This window comes from Botryllus schlosseri, chromosome 13 (genome assembly GCF_051294905.1).
Source record: "Botryllus schlosseri isolate E-star chromosome 13, Bs_hap1, whole genome shotgun sequence".
Lineage (NCBI taxonomy): Eukaryota > Metazoa > Chordata > Ascidiacea > Stolidobranchia > Styelidae > Botryllus > Botryllus schlosseri.
The window spans coordinates 24,925,701-24,947,705 of NC_137248.1; the positions used below are offsets into that span (position 1 = coordinate 24,925,701).

Below are 22,005 nucleotides of genomic sequence, written 5' to 3' on the forward strand. Positions count from 1 at the left end.
TGAATTGCAAACATTTCATCTGCACAGCAAACCTTCTTGTGTCACCGCAGGAAATCTGCCAACATTCTCATTGTGGTCCAGGACAGCCAGTTTGGTTCGTGCAAGCATTGTGTCATAAGTAAAATCAAGACGTTTAGGTGCAAATTTCAATATCGTCCGTGGAACGCCGTATCTACACCACATTGGCGTGTAAGACATATTTGCTTCATAACATCGGCTGACAACTATCTACAGTTCGTCCACTGCGTGCCTGCGTAATCGCGTCCAGCAAGTGCGACGATGAAGTCATCGTGCCATGTAACGGGTTAAGAAATTACCCGGAGCCGCGACAGCTGCAGCCGGGTGCGTTTCTGGAAATTTCAATAAATTGTAGCTCCATTACGGTGGCGTTCTGAAGAAAACGGCTGCGGCCAAAATTTTTTTTTCGTTTTGCCCTTCAATTTGAGACCACGTCATATTTAGAGCGCAGTGCCCCTTTAATCCAATCGAAGTTACATTATGGCATCCTCTGTTGGGGGGCTGCCAGTAAAACTGCACTCAAGCCACTGCAGAAACTACAGCATAAAGTACTCCGAATCATAGCTAGGGCCCCAACGGGTCCTGGCTGCCCATCCAATAAGTCGCTGCTGAAGAGATTCGGCGTCCTAAACATAGAAGATATGCGGAAACTAGAAATCGCCAAGTTTATGTATCAGTTTCACTGCGGTCGTTGCCCCGAATATTTCAATGACTTCTTTACCTCTGAATCAAAAGCGCACAAGTACAACACACGCGCGTCCACGTCGTCCAAATATCATATGATCGACCGAAAAGATCATCGCTCCATCAAATATGCCGGACCTGATGTGTGGAACAGTATCCCGCCGGCCATCCGACAGTCGACGAGCATGTCCACATTCAAGTCGAAATACAAGCAATTACTACTAAATAAGTACAGTCCATCCTCAGGATTACCGGACCACGACTGACCTATCGATCTCGCTTCCCATGACATGCCGCCCTATTTCTTGTCGCATTCTTTTTCTATACTATCTTCTTTACTTTCATTCAGTGTGCATGCCTCCTCTTTACATCGCCTAGGCCAAGGTGGGTGTCAGATTCCATAGACTACTCCTTGTCGCTTCGACATCTTCCTGTCTTTTCATTGTATCGCATTTTTGTGGTGTATTGAACTGATAAAATTGCTAATAAACCAATGATGATGATGAGGTAAGGTAGAAGTAGGAGAAAGCCGCACAGTACTGTAGCAGCAATGTGTATCTAAGGTTGCTCAGTACCGTTCGGGTAATGTGTGGATAAATTTATAGCCAAAAGGCAAGGTAGAAGTATGAGAAAGCAGCACAGTACAGTACACAGTACAGCAGTAATGTGTATCTAAATTTGAAGCCCGAATGGCCATAAACATTAAGCAAGAGTATGAGGAAGGTGAGTTTGGTATGAAAGAACCGTAAGGGTAATGTGTGGATAAATTTATAGCTTAAAGGTAATGTGTGGATAAATTTATTGCCCAAAGGTAAGGTAGAAGTAGGAGAAAGCCGCACAGTACAGTAGCAGTAATGTTTATCCAAATTTGAAGGCCGAATGGCTATAAACATTTAGCAGGAGTATGAGGAAAGTGAGTTTGGTATGAAAGAACCGTAAGGGTGATGTGTAGTTAGATTTATAGCTCGAATGGCTGTAAATCAGAAGTGATGAGAAAGTTACAAGTATAAAGCCGCACAGTACCGTAAGGGTAATGTGTGAATCGATTTCTAGCCCTAACGGCTAAAAATAATAAGTATAAGTCTGAATAAGATGTAGTTATGGAAAAGCCGCACTGTACCGCAGGGCGGTGTGGTTAAATTTACACCACGAATGGCTATGAATGTTTACCAGAAGTATGGTTAAGGTAAGCTTGGTATACTATGAAAGAGCCGCTCTTGAAGGGAAACCCAGCCATTATAATTAACCAGGATTATATGCTGGTATTAAATAGTTGATGTTATATTCTCTTAAGCACTTCATTTCGAGCATGTTGGCAGCTTCAAAATTTTGTGCCGTATAATAAGCTGAACATCACTGAACGATCGACGTGCGTCTGGTCACGTCATGCGTGAATGAGATCATTAGCGTTTTTCACGAACATGCGCAATAGCGCAGTGCGCACTGATTACGTGATTCCAATTTTCGTCTGGGAAAATGAGACTTTAAATGACTGTCAGCGGCAAGAAGCATTTTCGACAACTGCTGTGCGGCAATTACCTAGATGATTACTTAACTACTGGTTGTAGTCAGTCAATGATACAGTTCGTGTTTAGTCAGGGGTGGATTTGCGAACAGCGAAAATGCGCTTGGTCATTGAATCCTTATAGTAAAGTATTAGCAGTGTTCAGTATTGTTTGGAGTTTATGCTGCTATAGTACGGCCTTTTATTGTAACCATGTCTGATATGTTGATCAGCGTAAAGCAAGAGTTCCTGTTTTGTGGTTTATAATGGTGTAGGTCAATATCAAGAAGACCATTAGCGAGAATGGACACCACCAAGATAGGCCAGTACCGAGAATGGACACTACCGAGAAAGGAAATTACCGAGAATGGATATTACCGAGAAGGAACACCGCCGAGTACGGACATTACCGATAATCGACACCTCGGTGAATGGACATTGCCAAGTAAGGATATTGCTGAGAATGGCCACCACCGAGTATGGACATTACCAAGAATGGACATTCCCGAGAATGGACACCACGGTGAATGGACATTACCGATAGAGAGTCTTTATTTTAATGCAACCAAAACAAATAACACACGACAGTGATGGTAGTACAGAAAATATGCATGCACAGTATTCGGTATTAGATAGGAATGATCGATAGGACCGTGAAGGTCATCTAGTCTGATCACACCAGCGTTAAACAGGTAGGCTACACTTGACTCTAAACAATCTGGCTGTAAAAAATGTAGTTAAAAAAGAAAAATTAAACGATGGTAGCAAACGATCAATGAAGCAATGTCTGGGCGAGGTTGGGCAACAGTGTTAGTGTAACGACAAGAGGTGATCAAGTAGGTTTTCTTGGATCTATTATAAGGCAATTCACGGATATGTGGTGGTAATGCATTCCAGATGAAAGCTTAGTTAGGTTGCTATTGGGTGGGGGTAAGTAGATATTTCCTTTTGACAAGGATCTCGTGTAATGGGAATGGAAATATTTAGCAGGCATGCAAAAGTAAAAGTCATCAAACACAGGAGGCAAACTATTGGAAAAATATTTGTGAATAACTCCGAAGCGATATAGTTCGTCATCTTGCAAAATTCGATGCTTACGGTAGTAAGGCTATAGTTTGCTACGTAAAGGTGGAATGGAAACCGACGTGAATGGACATTACCAAGAATTGATATTTCCAAGAATGGACACCACCGAGAATGGATATTACTAAAAATGGACACCACTGTGAATGGAAATTACAGAGAATGGACATTACGGAGGATGAACACCACTGTGAATGGACTTTGCCAAGAAAGGCCGAGAATGGAAGCTGCCGAGTATGGACCAGGACCTTGCCAAGAAAGGATATTACCGAGAATGGACGCTGCCGAGTACGGACCTTGCCAAGAAAGGGTATTTCCGAGTATAACACATGACCAAGAATAATCTAATGTACTGAGAAGGATGCTGTCGACAAATTCACACCTGAGAATTGACAAATGAATGTGGCAACACACGATTTGTACACATGCAAAATACTGATAGTCAAATTCTACCCAGCCCCATTATAGTGATGATTACACTGCAGGAAAAATTGAAAAAAGAATTATATCAACGGGAATGGGTAGGTCTAAGGAGAAAATGATCTCAAATCAAAGCTGTTGATTGGATAATGACAAGAGAAGCTCGGCCAAGATTGCTTCGCGAGAACTGCAAATATCTATATACTGGTATCCTCCATCCTCTCAGTATTGGGAATGCAAATAGCGGAAATTATGTTATGAGCCTCTGGATTAGCCCGACTGTTCCAAATATGGTTGTGTAATCCGAAGTAAAATACTAATTTGTTCAGGTACCCCTAAGCCCGACGTTAATTGAAGACACCAGTTCGTCCAATATTGACTGCATATTGCTATACAACGTAATTAGAGACATTAAGTCTTGTAAGAGGAATGAAATGTTACTGACTAAGATGCACCTCATAGAAAAGAAATGTAGCGATCCATTACAAGGTATATAAAGGCAATATTGATTGTATGAAGATATTGCACAATATTTTTAATGAGGAATCATACTGCATTCATATTCGCATCGACGTAATCATAGCGCTGGCGACCAGAGCGCAAGATTGAATCAAACTGGACTCAATTCTCATACCGCGGCTTCGCACCACCTTCAGATGCTTTTCCAACCCCAGTTCGATAACCGCTGGCCTAAGGATTCGGTGTCGGGGTTAGATTTCCTGTAAATAATGTGTATAGCTAACTCTTGGTATTGTTCGGTACCCAAATGTCCTTTTCTAAGCATCTTGGTCTTGGCCATGTCCGGAACATTGCACGTGAAGGCAATGTGCCCATTCATAACCGCTAATTCTTTCTTCGTGGAGTGCTGTTACCTTAGCGGAAGGCATAGCAGTTAGTGAGGAATAGTAATGTTGGGCATAGGAATAGCTTATATTGAACAACAACAATATTGTTAAACTGAAATGAATTTCAGCATTTCAAATTCCTCTACTAAGCGCACTTCTGATATCTCAAATCAGCTTGTGTTCCGCGTGTTGGTGACACCTGATCTACGCACTCCTTATAGCCTACGATTAGTTTTTATGTAGGTTGGCGTAAAACTAAATGTACACCATAGCGGCGTAATCTACTTATTCTATCTGAAAATATCATGATAAAGACACCAGCCACAACAAGCTTCATTAATTCAATTGAATACTTTAATCATGGTTGTAACTACTCGACTGATGACTCGAGTCAATCTGTGTGTTGACTCGACTTGGGCTCGGGTCATTGCGCATGACGCGAACCAAGTCATATGACTCGAGACTCAGCCAAGTCATATGACTCGAGACTCAGACGGCCAAGACTGACAGTTCATTATAATTTCGAAGAATAGTAAAGTTACCACACTATAGGGATTTCGTCTATTGGTACTGCTACTTGGAAATGCGGCCAGAAACTGCTAAAGGTGAGAACAGATAGGATATTATAAATGCGAACCATTTCGATATCACCAGAGTTATAAAAAGTGAGTTAACAAGACTTTAACTGGAAACTGAGCAGTCGTACTCGTACTCGATATATAATAGCCTACCATGACTCGGACTCGACCCTTTGATCGCTGACTTGGACTCGGACTTGACTCGGGGGTGAATTCAAAATGATTCAACTTGACTCGAGTCAAAACTATAAAACTGAGATTGACTTGTGAGTCTGAGCCTTGTGACTTGGTTACAACCCTGACCTTCATCAAGGCGTAATAATACTAGGGCTGCAATTACTTGAATATAAGTAAGATATACAATGTATGTTATATTATACAATGTTATACAATATTATACAATGGTATGTTATATTATACATGCATTGGCATAGTCGCCAGTGGTCTATTGTTTTCATATTAACTGGTCAAAATCGTCTCCTTGGCACAATGATGTCTGTTACTGGATTTATTTTCGAGAGTACACTGGTCAACGAAATGAAGAGAAAAAACAATCTTTGGCAGAACATCTAGGAGCCGTTTCTGGGGTTTCAAGGTTGCTGATTACAAATATCCCACTAGTTTTGCAAGATTGGCTCTATAGAAAGAAGACATTCATACCCCTGAAAAATATCTAAGATATTCTACTTTTATGCAGCGCATAAATAGAAATTTGACTATGATGAACACTCGTGTATTAACATGACCTGATGCGAGAAATTTTATTGTTAAAAAAGCAGGTTGTCAGGCCGAAAAAAAGAGTATATAAAGCTATCAAGTTTGTCTCTGGAAAGCTGATTTAGTTATTACAACTTTATTTGAGTAATTAGGAAAATACTTGATTATATAATATACATGATTGAAGCTCATTTATGTACATGACATCCGTGAAAGTCTCCAATTTTCATGGATCTAATACCCCGAAATATAATTATGTTGATATATTGCTATTTAAGACAGTCTTCAGCGTGTCAAAATAACAAGTAGATTGAATTTCTGAACTTTATAATACGACTGAGCCGATTTTTTATCCAGCCCATACAGCGAAATATGTCATTTTAGTCAAAGTAGCCCCACGGATTATCTCCAAAAACAGAGCCAATTTGAAAAAACGAAGATCATATTCGGAAAAAGTGCCCTTCAGAAACCCCAAAACCAGTCTTACTCTGCCTAAAAGTATGTGTTGACCAGTGTTATTAACTGCTAAAAGTGTCTGGCATCTATGCAAAATTCAAGTTTTGAAACAAACCCCATTGATTATGGCTACTTCTACTCGAGCAGCAACGCTTACTTACTAGTTTGATCACCTCTGACATTCAGATCGAAGTTCAGTTTTAAGCATGAAATTCTACAGAAAAAAGGAAATGTGCACATACACGAGAGTAATCCAGGTAGTAAGTGAGAGCAACAATAGAGAGTGAAACCATGGCTTTTACCAGTGAAGAAGGTTTGCTTTACCTAGCAGTGTACTGTGTGTTGATGGGAAGGACAATATAGTGATGGGGTGATTCCGCTTTTCAACTGGGAGACTTGAAGAAACAATTTACCCCACGTCAGGGCTGTCAAACTCGACTTGCGTATCGGGCCAGATTCAAACCTTCAGATCTCTTGCGGGCCAGAACTGTCAAATGATTCAAAATGTTACCTCAAAATGAATGCCCATGCTTTTCACTTGAATGCTCCATTATCAAGCATATAATGGCAGTGACTTGTTGCTGATGGTGACTAGAGTCAAATGAACAGACCACTGCCGGGTGGTTACACTGTAGCCAAGGGGCGGGCAACTTTTCCAGTCGGCGGCCCGGATACCTAAATGGATACAATAATAGTGTATTTATTCACCAACACCAGCTTCAACTATAGCTATAAACTATTCTATGCACCTATAAAATCGTATATAATGTGATTGTTAAGTTGGAAGCATAGAAGCCCAAACAGTATTTATTGAATATATCAACGTAATATACTTCAATATATATCTGTTAAAGTCAATATGATCTATAGTCGGTAATAGTTGTCGACAAGTTCTCTGAACTCTAGTTGCATATCGGACACATAGAAATCTTGGTAACGACTGCAAATGAGCATCACAGTTAGATTGGAACTCAGCTTTGTCTGTTCATATTCATGTTCGAAAATGTTTTCTCGCAATTATATCTAGACACTAACAGAATGAGTATGAGTAGTCTCATGGCCACCTTTCTCCGGCCACATTATCATGTAACACCGGCAGCTCTCTGCGGAACGTTTGAAATCCCTTCGCGGGCCGGATCCGGCCCACTGGCTGTATGTTGGCCACCCCTGCTGTTGCCTATGAAGATACTCCACATTTCCTATCTTGTGGATCATGTAATGAAAGCATTTTGTACCAATAATCTCAAAATTTGTCAGAAATGTACTCTGTATTACAGCCATTTTTCAGAATCGCTTCGCTGAGTTGAATGAAGTCGTCTAGCAGGCCAAATGAGACCCGCGGGTCGTGTGTTTGACACCCCTGCCTTAAACTAATTACCCGTTACTGATACATGAAAAAAAAACTGATACATGAATGCACAATATCAAAACTAGCTCGGTGTGTGGGAATAATGACCCGTCTCCAATCTTTGGTTTCCAGATCAGTACTACGAACCATCTACTTCTCTCTTTTCCACTCGCATCTGCAATATGGAATCGTAGTATGGGGAAATGCATGTACAACATTTTTGAGCAGAATTCGAACCCTGCAAAACCGTGCGATACGGCTGATCTCATCTGTACCTTTACGTACCAATTTATCGCCTTACTACCGTAAGCATCGAATTCTGCGAGTTGATGAACTGTATCGCTTCGAAGTATCAAAAGTTGTTCACAAATATTTTTCCAATAGTCTCCCTCCTATGTTTGATGACTTTTTCATACCTGCTAAACATGTCCATTCCCATTACACGAGATCTTCGTCTAAAGGAAACATCTACTTACCCCAACCCAATAGCAACCTAACTAAGAGATCTATCGACTACTCGGGACCTATCATCTGGAATGCATTACCATCACATATCCGTGAATTGCCTTATAATAGATTCAAAAAAGCCCTACTTGATCACCTCTTGTCGTTACACTAACACTGTTGCCCTACCTCGCCCAGACATTGCTTCATTGATCATTTGCTACCATTGTTTAATTTTTTTCTATTTTCCTTTCGTAACTAAACATTTTTTTACAGCCAGACTGTTCTGAGTCAAGTGTACCTGTTTGATGCTGGTGTGATCAGACTAGATGACCTTCACGGTCTTATCGATCATTCCTATCTAATACCGAATACTGTGCACGCATATTTTCTGTACCACCATCACTGCCGTTTGTTATGTATTTTGGTTCGATGAAAATAAAGACTCTCTCTCTCTCTCTCATGAAAAATGAAAAAAAACTGTATCAAATGTTGCCAAACTCCCTGATTTACATATTCTCCCCAAGCAGGAAATTAAATGAACAAGACCAAGGTAGCAGTGATGTCGCGCTTGGTTGAATATGGATGCATAGTTTTAAATCTGTTTGACGTCTTCTCTGAGATTACAAACCGTAATGTTTAAGATCACTGGTCCGCTTTATTTTTTCTAAGATAGTCATCCGCTCATCAAAACAAATCATTATCGTTCCTGAAAGCAAAAAGTGATAGTTGGTAATTCAGAAATAGACGAACAGCTAGTACTATATCATATCAATTTGATGTAGGAACGCGGCGTTTCAAAACCAAAGCACATGAAACAAGCTCCCATGGTAAGAATTTCAAGGAATTAATGTTGAAATTAAAAATCATCAATTATTCCGTAATCACATTTTAAAGAAGGTTCTGTATCAGGGGTGGCCAACCTCTTTGGCCAAAGCGCCACATGAGTTTCAGGAACATTCTAGCCGGTCCCTTTAATGTTGGTGACCATATTTTAGTTCAGATGGAGTAATGTTGAAAACAAGACTTATCTTACTGCGCAGCAAAATCGAGAAGATTTATGTCATTATTCTGCTATGATGAACGAGACGCACAAGCACGAACATTTTTCAAGGTTAATAAATGTATTCGGTCAATAACATTTCTTCCTGCATATATTGTGGGACGCCTCTGTATAATGCTAGTTGAGTTTTTGATTGGACTTGAAGGTTGACAAGAATTATCTAGGCAATTAATTTTTTGATAATATAAATGATTCCGAAAATTAACTAGCATCCGGGTCACGTATGATATCAAATTGAGTCCGGGGACACATACATAGCTTGTGAAAAATAAACAAATGTCACTTCCCTAAAAAAAATGGATCTTGGAACATACCGCCATTCGTAGAGCTTAGCCTGTATGTAGTATACACCGGCACTTGATATCGCAAACGAGGAGCTACCTACAAAAGATGGACAAAACATTATTAATTACACTGGTCTACACATCCAGCATTTGTTTTGATCATTTTCACCTTGAGCGGGGGTGATGAATCCGGCGTTATTTTTGCTCCATCACATCACGTTTTGTCAAATACTACTATTTGGTGTGAGCAGGAAAATTTTGTCTACTTGCAGTACTTACTGAAGTGTTCATGTTTCAGACTACTTCCATCAGCTATTTACTTTTGCAATTTGAAAAGTAGCATGTAGTTTAGGGATAAGACTGCGCCACTCTGTTGAGTTAAATTGTCATTAGGACTCCGTGAGATAACCCCCGAATCTAGGTTACTTGATATATTTACGAATACTCTTACAACGGGTAGTGTTGTATAGTCACATTGCACTAGCCGAGACGATACACCTTGAGATTTCGTATGTAGCCACCTCGAGTAACTGCTAAAAGTAGGCGACTCCCCTACCCCGTCAAATATACTTGAACACATACTGACTTTGATACTTCCCAGACCTGTTATTTTCCTCTTCCACTTAAATAGTTTTGATATGCCTCTTTTACTTCTTCTTGTAATTGAGTGAAAATGTATCACATTACTTGTTTTACTTGAATAGCAACGTTGATCCGTCCGATCACTTATGGTTCATGGGAAAATATGAACCATCTGACCACTTGTGAATCGGGAAAATATTACGCCAAATTGGAAACTGCAATGTAAATGCAAAACTTTCGAGGTGATTAACCATACAAAACATACACACAAATCTTCGAAATCATTTAAAACAGTCACTAGAAATTAACCAATGCTGTGCCTCTGTAAGAATCGATGTGTGTTTAATGCTATTCTGTAGTAGCACTCTTAACAGGGTTCGTTTTGAGCTGTCAATAAACAGTCTGCATTCATATGGTTATCCGATTCCAAGAAAATGTGACCGTGTATCAAAACTCGACAAGAATTAGCATGATAAGCACATCCGTTCCAGTCAGACAGATAAACCGATTAATGAAGATAAACCTGTTAAGTTATCATGATAAGCAGTTTGACTCTTTGGAAAAGCAGACATCATGTGTTTTTTCAATGTGGTATCACATCTTGTGCCATAGTGCAAGATTTTCTTCTACATTTTGTTTAAACAATGTCATGTTTATTGCTTCAAACTATCACGTTTACAAAATAGCAACGGGCTCTGTTACAGAATGCAATGACCAATTATTTCTTCATGGTAGATGTGCAATGCATTGTACAACGACAATAGTTGTAACTAAGTTGAGTATGAAGCTACTAAGCACAATCTTCAACTACAAGCGATTGTTAACCCTTTGGCACCAGCGTGTCTATTTTTTCACATGCCGATCCGAGAGAAGGGTACCGTAATTGAAACTAAGATATATTATATATTAATCGTGCTAGGTCGTTACTATTCATTTCTGTGAATAGATATTGTTCGTACCAGTTCATTGACCCCTTGTTATTTGATATTTATTATATCTAAGACGTCAAAATCGTATATCAAACACAGTAGATAAATATGGGGGAAAATGCACTGTCTCGGCAATCCGCGCGTCATCGACTACTCTCAGATAACGTTCTGTATGTTTCGCTCTAGCCGTCTTAGGGCATAGTTGTTCCTTATGTGAATAGCTAGTGTTCATACAAGTCCACATATATCCTCATATCTGATATTAGTTACATATAAGCTGTTCAAAAGCTATGTGATAGGCCGCGTGACAACAATATCCGCCGAAACATCATTTCGCAGACACGCGTTCCTCATACCCGTCGTATACACTGTTGTACATTTGGTTTTATTCGTCTAGCTGTAGTTAGCTGCTATGAATAGGGATTGTCAGCTTCCGTTTTTTTTGCTAAAACAACTATACTAGTTAGTTCCACACCGCTCAAGGGTTGCATTTGAAATCGGGAAGCGAATTCCCGAAGACTAGCCTACCGTACCAGCTTCAAGCAGATGGATGAATACCCGTCACATAACGTGATATATATCATGTTCTTATAGCCATAGACCTTCATAGATTGTGTCTGTGGATTGTTGTTGCCTGTATGAATCTAAATAACGGCTAATGGAGAAGTATAATTCGGAATACGCACAATATTACTTAGCGATTATACCTACGCAAAAGCGTGCGTCTAGAATCTAGATATACAAAGAGCTGTCGAACATCGATATATATCTTACATTGCAGTAATGATAAGTATTTGCGGTTTGTCTCAATCCACAAAACTAGTCAATTTCCACCTACAAGGCCAAAGTAAACAACATTAGTTATGCTCAAGTCACCCCAAGGTCGCTTCTGAAAATCATGAAGAGAGTTGCTGCAGACTACCAGGGTAGTGTCAAACGCAGGGACGAATATCCATCGCATAAAGTGATATGTCCTGAATTCTGTTTGTAATAGACATTCTTAGATTGTTTCTGTGAAGGGTACATGCCCAAAAGATTATATCTACATCAGACAACAGTTATATACCTGCAATACTACTCGGTGTGCATTACCCGCAAAATGTTGTATATATTGGACGGAAGTGCTACCAAATAACATGATAAACTTTACGTTGCAGTAATGATAAGCATTTGCAGTATATCATTGTGGTAAGGACTGTATAATCTCCGTCTAGAAAGACTAAAATGACTGATTTTGGATCACAACAGTTCCAGTTATAAGCCTTCGAAGTTACCATACACGCGCATCACTCGCTATGACTCATCTCTGGGCGGCCTGCTGCGAGTCGACTAAAACGGTCGGTAGTGTTTTGATTAGAAATTATCGCCCGTTAGACGTAGATTGTCGACTCAGGGCTCTCTAGAACAATGAATACTGTGGCTATACAATACATAAGACTTTATCGTCATCGAATACCTATACTAAGGTACATAAGGTCCGCAATTTAGCATTTCTGTTTCCAACACACGTTTTCCTGGCTACCTCTTGATATAAGTAATCACACACGCCGTCGGTGTTGATTTGAGTGGCGCAATCGGCTGTGCGCTGACATTTTGAATCGAACGATACCTGGTTTACTGTGTTCGGGTCCCAGCAAGGTACCATTTTTCGATTTTGATCAATGCAGTAAAATTTTTCGAAAATGGCAGCCGTTGCCAATCGGTTAAAGATCATAACTACTATGACTTAAAAATTGTTGCGTCAACTTATGTTTTCAAATGTTTTCAAAAGTCAAATAGGGGTCCTGATTGAAGGAAGATTCAAAACCACTAGACTAAAGTTCACTATTCTATTCTAAGACATCCCAGGTTTCATGATAGATGATTTCAATAACAATATTTGACATGTTGCTGTTATACTCTCACCATAATGTCACTAACAATACTAGAAATTTGGTAGAGCAGTGTTTTACAAAGCAAGTGAACAGATCAGAAATAGAAAAAAAAATTGAACCAACCTTACAGCATCGTTCCTATTAGGTGTCTTGTTGTTGAGGTGACTGGAGAAAGAATTACATAGTGGCATATTGAATTAATTTTCAAATAATTTCAACTACAAACCTTTCCTGTTTCATTGGATAGGAACTGTGAACGTTGTTTTGAAGTGGACAATGCGTCAATGATGGTTGAGAATGAATTGATCGTGCTTCATTGTCATAACCATCAACATCTGCACAAATAGAAATTGGAATAACACCGACACTATGGATTCATTGCATATACCACAAATGAAGGTCGGGCCATAGAACCAGCAAATCAAACAGAATAGAGTTTTAGCATAGCTGTAGAATTGCAATCTAGAATTCCTGTATCGTATAAGGTTCACTAATGCATTCAGGTAGCTGAGGCCATTTCAGTACTGCAATGTCAGATGAATCAGTGCAGCAATATCCATGAATCAGCAGTATTCATGCGTTTAAGTGGCATGGGTTGTTTGTCATCATTATTATCAGGACGTAAATGTTTTAAATAAACACGAACTGTGGATTTCGTTGAAACGCATGCTGTGACTAAGGTAGTAATTGTCAGATTTCGAGGCAGTTGAACTGCGAACCTCAATTATTGATACAAATACCACTAATCTGTGGATGTCTTTTGCAACCCTTAGGAAAATTCAGGATGCTTTTTCTTCATCATTTTACTCTTTAACGACATAGGCGTCTCAGTATCATTCTCGAATGTGGATGTAGAGTCCACTCTCTTATATACTATAACTGCAGTAGCGTATGTGTCTGAAAAGTGACACATTAGGGACGATAGATACATACATACAAAAGTGATCAGTAACGATGTACTCGTATTCTCCTCGTACTCGGTTGGTTTATTCAAGAGATTGGGTTTTCAGAGTGCTTCCGCTTTGCAGATAACAACTTACCGGATTAGCACCTGCATCTCAGTGACTGATAATTACTAGAAGTATGCTACCCTGCAACCCAATCTACTTGGAAGTATTTCTGAATTGTACTGCAAATCGGTACTTGTGCTTGTAATTGACTAGAAATTTACGGTGATACTTCAACATTTCAATAGTGCTAATGTTCAATGCTCTATATATAGAAATTGCACACATTACACATTATATCTATTTTGGGCAGGCCGACAGTATTGACTATGCGAATATCAATACCTCACGACTTGACAATAGAAATCCGTTTTCCACTAAATACCGGTATAACCCAGAAATTTTATATATTCGAAGGGAACACTGATTGGAGATGATCATGTTGTTGTGGACAAGGAAGTATCATTGCACGTACACCAATGATTTAATATGGAACAGAAGTATACAATGACCCAGAGTAACCTTAACATCAGGGCATGTTTTCATTGCACATGGATCGCCAGAAAAGTGGCGCTTAATTTTGACAAAAGTTGCCATTATGCACAAACAGTCAATCAGCTATGCACTATAAAAACAAGTGTCTGACAGCCCACGGTACTTTATCATGCGGCACGCATGATCATTTGGTGCGGCCCGCCTGCGGTAGCATTTTTGACGTGTGACTCGGATTGCCATGACTTGGTAGAACCACAGACGCAACAAACTATCAAACTCTTATGCAGAATAGACTAATAGGAATATTTCAAAAGGTCTTGCTTGCGTTGCGTATTTAGGTATCTCAGGTCGGTATGACAAATTTTGTGCTCATAGCGATTCATCTCTAGCTGATAATATTGTCCGAATTCCATACAGAGAATTCTCTCATCGATTGCCATAACCTTCAATGTCATCAAACTATCCTTGGGGATTGCTAGCATTCTGATTTCTCTCTTTCATATTATGTGATATCACGAGAAGCAGGGCGCACAATTTTTCACCATCAAGAAGGGGGACATGTCTAAAACAGTTTGTGAACCACTGCTGTTGAGTCATATGAGAATAAGATAAATGAACAGGAAATTCTTGATTCCACTGGATACAGATACAGAAAGCTGCCGTTATGATTAATGGTAAAAGAACGGCTCGGTTATCAGTAGCTGTTGATATTCAATGCTTCGTTGTGGAAATCGTAATCTACGATATTTAAAATCTTGGTCCGGTGCACCCCCGTACAATTTAGTAGGACATAGACCTACTACTCGCCAAGCCGCAACAGTTTAACCAAGCATAACCAAACACCAATGCATTACATAGCCCAAGTTATTATTCGAAACTGGGCGGTGTTGTTATGATATTATCCTGCTGCATGTTTGTGGCTTCTGCAGTGCATTGATAACCTGATATACAGCATAGCCGCCGTTCTTACAATCACACAACAATATAGAATAGTGGTTCTCAACATTTTTGTCTTTGCGGACCCCTTTGAACTGTCACGGAACACCTCGAGCCCCTCAAGGTTTGGTTAAAAATTAGCTCTATTATCGTGCAACCGTCATCAGTATTGTGCAAATATTAACCGTAGGATAGTGCAGCACCAAAACGACCTTCCTTGAGAAGAACTTCATTCGCTAATGTAGAAACTAGAAAGACATTTAATATTTCAAATTCTGTCGCTGTACTTCTTAAAATACACTACCAAATCTTTAAAGGACGCGTTGTCTATATGACATGAACGAGTGACGAAAATCCACTATATATATCCACAAATAAAGGTGGTTGGGAATGCAATAATAACAAATAACGATGCTGACGACACCTTTGTGTCCGATCGGAACTTATGTGTCACCAATATAATGTCCAATGTCCATCCTAGTCAATCTGTCTTGCAGCTCGTTTTGAAATTATTCGGGAATAGCGGTTGTGTACATCACAGGAGAAAATGGATTATTTTTGCAAGCAAATTCATTCCAACATCTCTAAAGAGTATATAGAATATTTAATTTCAGGATGCCATTATGTCTATGTGAGTCCTGAAGTTTAGCAGTTACGAAACGAAAATGCTTGCGAGATTTCTCTAGATACAAATTAGGTTATCACACATTTTGAAAATTTGGAGGTTTCGCAGACTTCCTGAAATCGCTTCACGGACCCCTGTTGAGAACCACTGATCTAGAATCTACATGGAATATCTATTTAAGTGAGGATATTGCTTACACAATGACTAGCTAGGCTAATAGCTCTGACCTAAAGAAATGAACAGTGGCACTTGCAAACCAGACATTTGTGCTATCACTGACATTGTATAATCTCTCTTCCTTGTTCATATATGTTCAGCTATAAAATAATTGAAAGCCCAATATATATATATTTTTAAATTAGAGAGAGCATGGGACAGTTTTGCTTCATAATTGCTGAAACGTGAGGACTCACATCAATAAAATGGTCGCCGAGATGAAATATCTGATTGTGTAAACTCAATTCAATTGTCAAACTGCCAATTGCCGGTCAATGGAAACATATTCCTGCTTAGAGCTGTTTTGATTGGGTTTGTGGAAACACTAAATGGTGGAAATAGCAAGACCAAACATGGTGACTTCGATATGTTTGCGAAGCGAAACATTTTGGATTTGGAGTTGTCAGTCTAAGCAAATTTGTCAACAGTCGGTTGAAATAGAAAGTCCATAATTTTTTCCTTATCTGTCCCAATGAAGGAATTAAAAACTCACTACAAATCAATTTTCTACTGTGATATAACCACTAAATAACAAGATGCGATGCTAGAGAGAAATGACTAGGCTGGACGTGATATGTTCAGTCAGTAACTGACACCAAAAGGTGTCGTAGGAAGCCATTTGTGTTAATAGTAGCCTACATTTGCAAACAGCTATCTTTGTAGAAATGGATTTCCAGCACTTGTTCATATCAAATCGAAGACACATTTTTCCAAGACAATAAACACAGCTGTAAAATTCGCTTCGAAATAATAAATGTCCACCCAATTTCTATATATAATGTGGTGTTATTTTTAAGAAAAGTCATTTTGTATCTGTTTATCACAAACCTAAAATTAATATTTGCACAAGACAGATGACGGTTGCACGACAACGGAGCTAATTTGCAACGAAAACTCGAGGGGGTCTGTGGCGGTCCAGAAGGGGTCCACGAAGACGAAAAGGTTGAGAACCACTGGTCTATGACGCTACCATGGCACATTAATCATTATATCCATGTTGTTATTGATCTGATCCAATATTCAAAGGTAAATCTAACCATGATTTTAGTTGACTTTGGTAACGACTAGAGCCCGACCGATTATCGTGTAGCCGATAGTATTGAGTGCATATCACACTTTGAAAGAATTATCGATATCGGCCACAGAGGTGTATAAATATCAGCAATTTTCGTGCCGTTACAGCACGGTCGCAAGAAATCAAAAAACTAAAATACTTGAATGCTAGACACAAAATTTTGCTGTATTTCATATGACTTACACTTTCAATGTGTCCAGATGCAGCCTTTCTATTTTGGTTCATGTTCAAGTGTGGCAATGGCTGTGAAGCTGTTGATATATATGCTCTGCAGTTTTAAAAATGCACCTTATTTGAATATCGCCTGAATATATCGGTGTTATCTAGGGTTGTAATCACAATGTTATGTTGACTCGACTGGACTGGACTCGGGTCACTTTCTCAAAATAAAGAAATGACTGGACTCGAGTCAATCTGTGTATTGACCCGACTTGGACTCAAGTCATTGTGCGTGACTCGAACCAAGTCAAATAGCAATACTAACCACACTATTGGGATTTCGTCTATGGGTACTGTAACTTGAAAATGCGACCAGAAACTGCTGAAAGAGGGGAAAATTAGTATATTTTAAATGCGAACCAATCGATACCACCAAACTGAGTTATACAATGGGGAATAACATGAATCTAACTGGAAACTGAGCAATCAACACAATGAGTCGGACTCGACCCTCCGCTCGATGACTTGGACTCGGTTGTGAATTGAAATTGACTCTACACTTGACTCGAGTCACAAGTATAAAACAGGGGTTGTCAACCTGGGGGGCGTGAAAAATTTCAAGGGGGCGCGAAGAAGCGGTCACCTGAAAAATATTTCGCGCTTCGCGCGCAATGCACGCATGTTTTTCTCTATATAGACCCAATGGCCAATTTCATAGTTTTTTTCTATCATAAACATTCATAACCTTCCATACCACCAAACAATCTGTTGAGGTTGCTAGCATCCCAGTGGGATTTTGTGAAATCACGATAAGGGGGGCGCAAAATTTTCAACCAGCAAAAAGGGAGGCGTATCTAAAAAAAGGTTGAGAACCACTGGTATAAAAGTTAGATTACCTTGTGACTCGGAGCCTATTGATTTGGTTACAACCCTGGTGTTACAGGTGAGGCGTATCGGTTTTATCGGTATCGGCTCAAAAATCCAATATCAGGCAGGCTCTAGTAATGAATTATCAAAAGTATGCCTGAAACCAGGATTAGGCTGTTCTTCTCTACTGCTCCGATATCAGATCAATCTTTGGTAAAATCTATAATATTCCACCAATAATTGTGGAAAGTCAAATGTGCGCTAACTGCATAATTATAACACGGCGGCTTTTACGATGTCATGATACATTTTGATTCTCGCATCGCGTCTGTAACTAATCATTTTGACAAACTATGCCAAGTACAACAATAATTTCACTCAAATAATTTAAAAAATGTTCTATTTCTTGTATCACGTTTTCACAATGTGTGTGGCAAAGTCACGTTAAATAAGACCTGCTTGGTGATACATTAAAAACCCCTATTATCGGTGCTGCGCCATCAAAAACTAGGAAATTAGCCCACCAGCACATCTAAGTTTGAGACTTGTGGATAAACACTTGATATTCATACAGGATAAAGGCAAAACTTCCAGGGGGCCTCCCTTAACTACGTTGTCGCTATTTCTGGGGGCTCGACCCCCGCTACCCCCCTCTGCTAGAAGTAGAAGTGAACAGAACTTGAATTTTTGTACACCTGCTACTGACTGTTCCGGAATTACAGTGTATGTACATAATGATGTGACTGTTCAGCGCTCCTTTCAAAAAGATAAAATTTCGGCATATAAGGGTGTCTTCATGCTGAGTTTCGGTAACATTCTATCAGGTGAACATTTATCGAAATCACTCAATGCGAACGTAACCCCTCTGGTGTGAACGTAATGTTCTCCGTAAATGTTTTCGAAATATGTGCAATATAAACGAAGGCGGCGCCGTACTCATTTCACCGAACTGTCAATCATTTCGTGCTTTTCGTAAACTCGCCGTTCATATTGACTTACGGTACCGGTACCGTTACTGAAGTCCTGACGGTACCGGTACTGCTGGTGTCTTGGACGACCGGTGATGTAAGCTGTGATCATGACACTTGATGTTAGTCATCATTATTTTGTTTACTCATGAAATTATTTTACAACAATATGGCTAGCAATGATAATGTTCAGCAGTGGTCACTGGTGCATGAGATGGGGATTCAGTCGCTTTTGAGCTTCGTGATAATTTTCGAATAATATTATACACATTTTCCTCACCATTTTAAAATTACAATACGTGACAAGAAACCAATCTGCACTATACAAGAAGCATATATTTACAATACCGGTGTGTGGAATCAGATTTTTACTGGAATTAGTATTGCCTACACCCTACATCAAGCCATCTCTTGTTTGGGTGACCTTCTCAAAGAGAGACAGTTTGTTCTACCTTTATCCATCCTTTCCAAAAGGCAGTAAATTATATGGACTTGGCGCTATATGACACTACCCCGAATCGCAACCTCTTAGCTGTAACGCTCTGTAACACATCCAGTCGGTAGTTTCGTAACACTAGGAAGACATGTTCACACTGAAGCAAATTTACGATATATTTACCGCAAGAGAGCTCAATGTGAATGAAAGTATTTCTAAAACCACCTTCAGTATGAACAAAACTGTTTTCGCAAATATTTCGGTAAAGTATTGGCAGTGTGAACAGTGTTAGTCACGGTTTCGGGGTTCCAGCAAAATTTTAGTTCAATGAAAAATTGAAAAGCTGCAAAAACTTGTTCAAGAGTTGCAATATCAGATTCCTTAAAAAATCTTGAAACACTATACTAAATAACTTCGGAGTATTACGAAGTTGCCGTAAGCTGGAAAGAAGTTTCAAAAGTTGCAATAACTAGCCCTGTGATCAATCAATTCTTTCATCTGTCATACTGAAATTGATTCCATAGCTAAATTGCTTGGCAACATTTTGGAGCATTATTTTATGTGACATCACATTAAATTATCAACTTCACAACAAATTGAAGATATGAAGCCTTCTGTACACTGTACACCTTTCTAAATATAAGGTATCAGGTTGCTAGAACCTTTCCTGCATGCACTAGCTATTGTATATCTATTTGTAGTACATCACCAATTAAAAGACGTCCGCCTATGATAAAAAATACTTTCTGCCAACAATATAAACATTTTCTGGCTGACTGTACCGAGTGCACATTGAGCATGGTAGGCATTTAAAAAACGATGCCAATCCGCAGACACAGAATGAACAAATTTATCATCATGATAACCCTGAGATTGAATATCCATTTAGAAAATGCCTAATCCACAACTAATATGTCGAGTTGTGCGAATAGCTCAGTAAACAACAATATATAATAACCTACATGCTTTCATTTGCTTTCAAATGACTACAATGTTGGCTACTGCACGATGTACATATTCGAGTTTTTTGCCAATTTGCGCTTGTGTCTGGCATGGTTGTCTTGTAGTTACTTATTTTGACATCACTATGATGCATAAATGGATATGACTACAATACCAACTATGGCCCAACTGCAAGAAAACTTGTTGTTAGTAGTCAAACACAAAATGATCATTCACAAATTATAAAACATTGTGACGCGATAGAAGTAAGCGACTTTAAAGCCGTAGTCAGTGTAAGCAAACTATGTTAGGAATGACCGTTTTATCCAGAAAATAAAAATCATGTTGACCAGCTTCATTTTATTTCTATTTTTGTACGGCTTTGGATTACGCATGGAATAATCAATTTTCTGCATGATTTCAATTCAGTCCATTTAAATAATTTCCTGTTGCATCAAAAGGCACTCGCGAACAAGTTAAAATTATGACTTTGACATTCTAAAGTATTTCAAAAACGAATTATAAACCCAATGGTGACTTTTAATAATTAATTAAATGCTCACAGACCCCTTATGTAAAACAGCATGTACCAAGTCTTCTTATACATCTCCGGCATAATGTACCTGACGAGATAATATAACACCAAGGTTTAACCCAATTTTGAAATACCCCTGACGCATGCACTAGGCACAAATGATACGAAAAATATTGACGATAATTCAATACCTTTACGGAAATAATCAAGGAGGCAGAACACTCCACTGCAGTTCTTAAATCACTTTACATCTTCAGTCCAAAGCACCAAAATAATGGTCACGCCGAGGTGTGTGTTGGTTAATAACGTATCAGATCAAATATTTTAGCTACGGCACTAGAAATTGACTGTAAATTGGAAAAGTTGCCAAAGTCTGAAATTCTCATGAACATCCTATGAGCCATAACAGATAAATGAGAATAGAAAAATATTCCTGTAGGCTTCTTAATATCAAAAAGGTTGCCAGTGAACTCGGCACTCCGTTTGACCATATATGCTGCGCAATATATATTGTTATCCGATTATGGCAATACAGTGTTCACCGTGACACCAATTAACTTTTCCCATGATCACATAGAAACTGTAACCTGTAGACTGTAGAATGGAAAAGTTACAGCATGTAAATGAAAACAGAAAAATATTCCAGTAGGCCTCTTAATATCAGGAAGCATTATAATGAATAGTATATTTATGTTCATTCGGTCTGTTTCAGAACATGACTTGTCACTGGCCTAAGGGTGGTTGTCAAAGAGTGGGCCACTGAAGCTTTCAAGGTAAAGGGTACCTGCCAACAGAATATTAAAAAAAATTGCAAATACGGTATAATGGGAACATCACATCAAGTATTCCATATCTCCTTGGCATAATGAACCAGATGTGATAATATGAAACCAAGGTTTATCCCAATGTAAAAATAACCATGATATATGCAGTAGGCGCACAAATGATTTAAAAAAATTGACAATATTTCAAGAC

General features: G+C 39.0%; 1 protein-coding gene across 10 annotated transcripts in view; it reads right to left on the bottom strand.

Moving 5' to 3' along the window:
* Positions 1-22,005, bottom strand: part of LOC145454153 (uncharacterized) — a 36,925-nt gene that overhangs the window by 8,195 nt on the left and 6,725 nt on the right. The window contains exons 1-5 of one of the 10 annotated variants that reach the window (XR_013920062.1): positions 13,056-21,215; positions 12,953-12,994; positions 9,475-9,541; positions 8,729-8,806; positions 33-6,980 (exon numbers count right to left, since the gene is read on the bottom strand). Coding sequence is in view for 4 of the 10 variants with exons in the window: in XM_080332176.1 (XP_080188302.1) it covers positions 6,818-6,980; positions 12,953-12,994; positions 13,056-13,164 (314 nt within the window). In the remaining 6 variants the exon portion in view is untranslated. The other 9 variants (XR_013920060.1, XR_013920061.1, XR_013920058.1 and 6 more) reach the window with 9 other exon arrangements.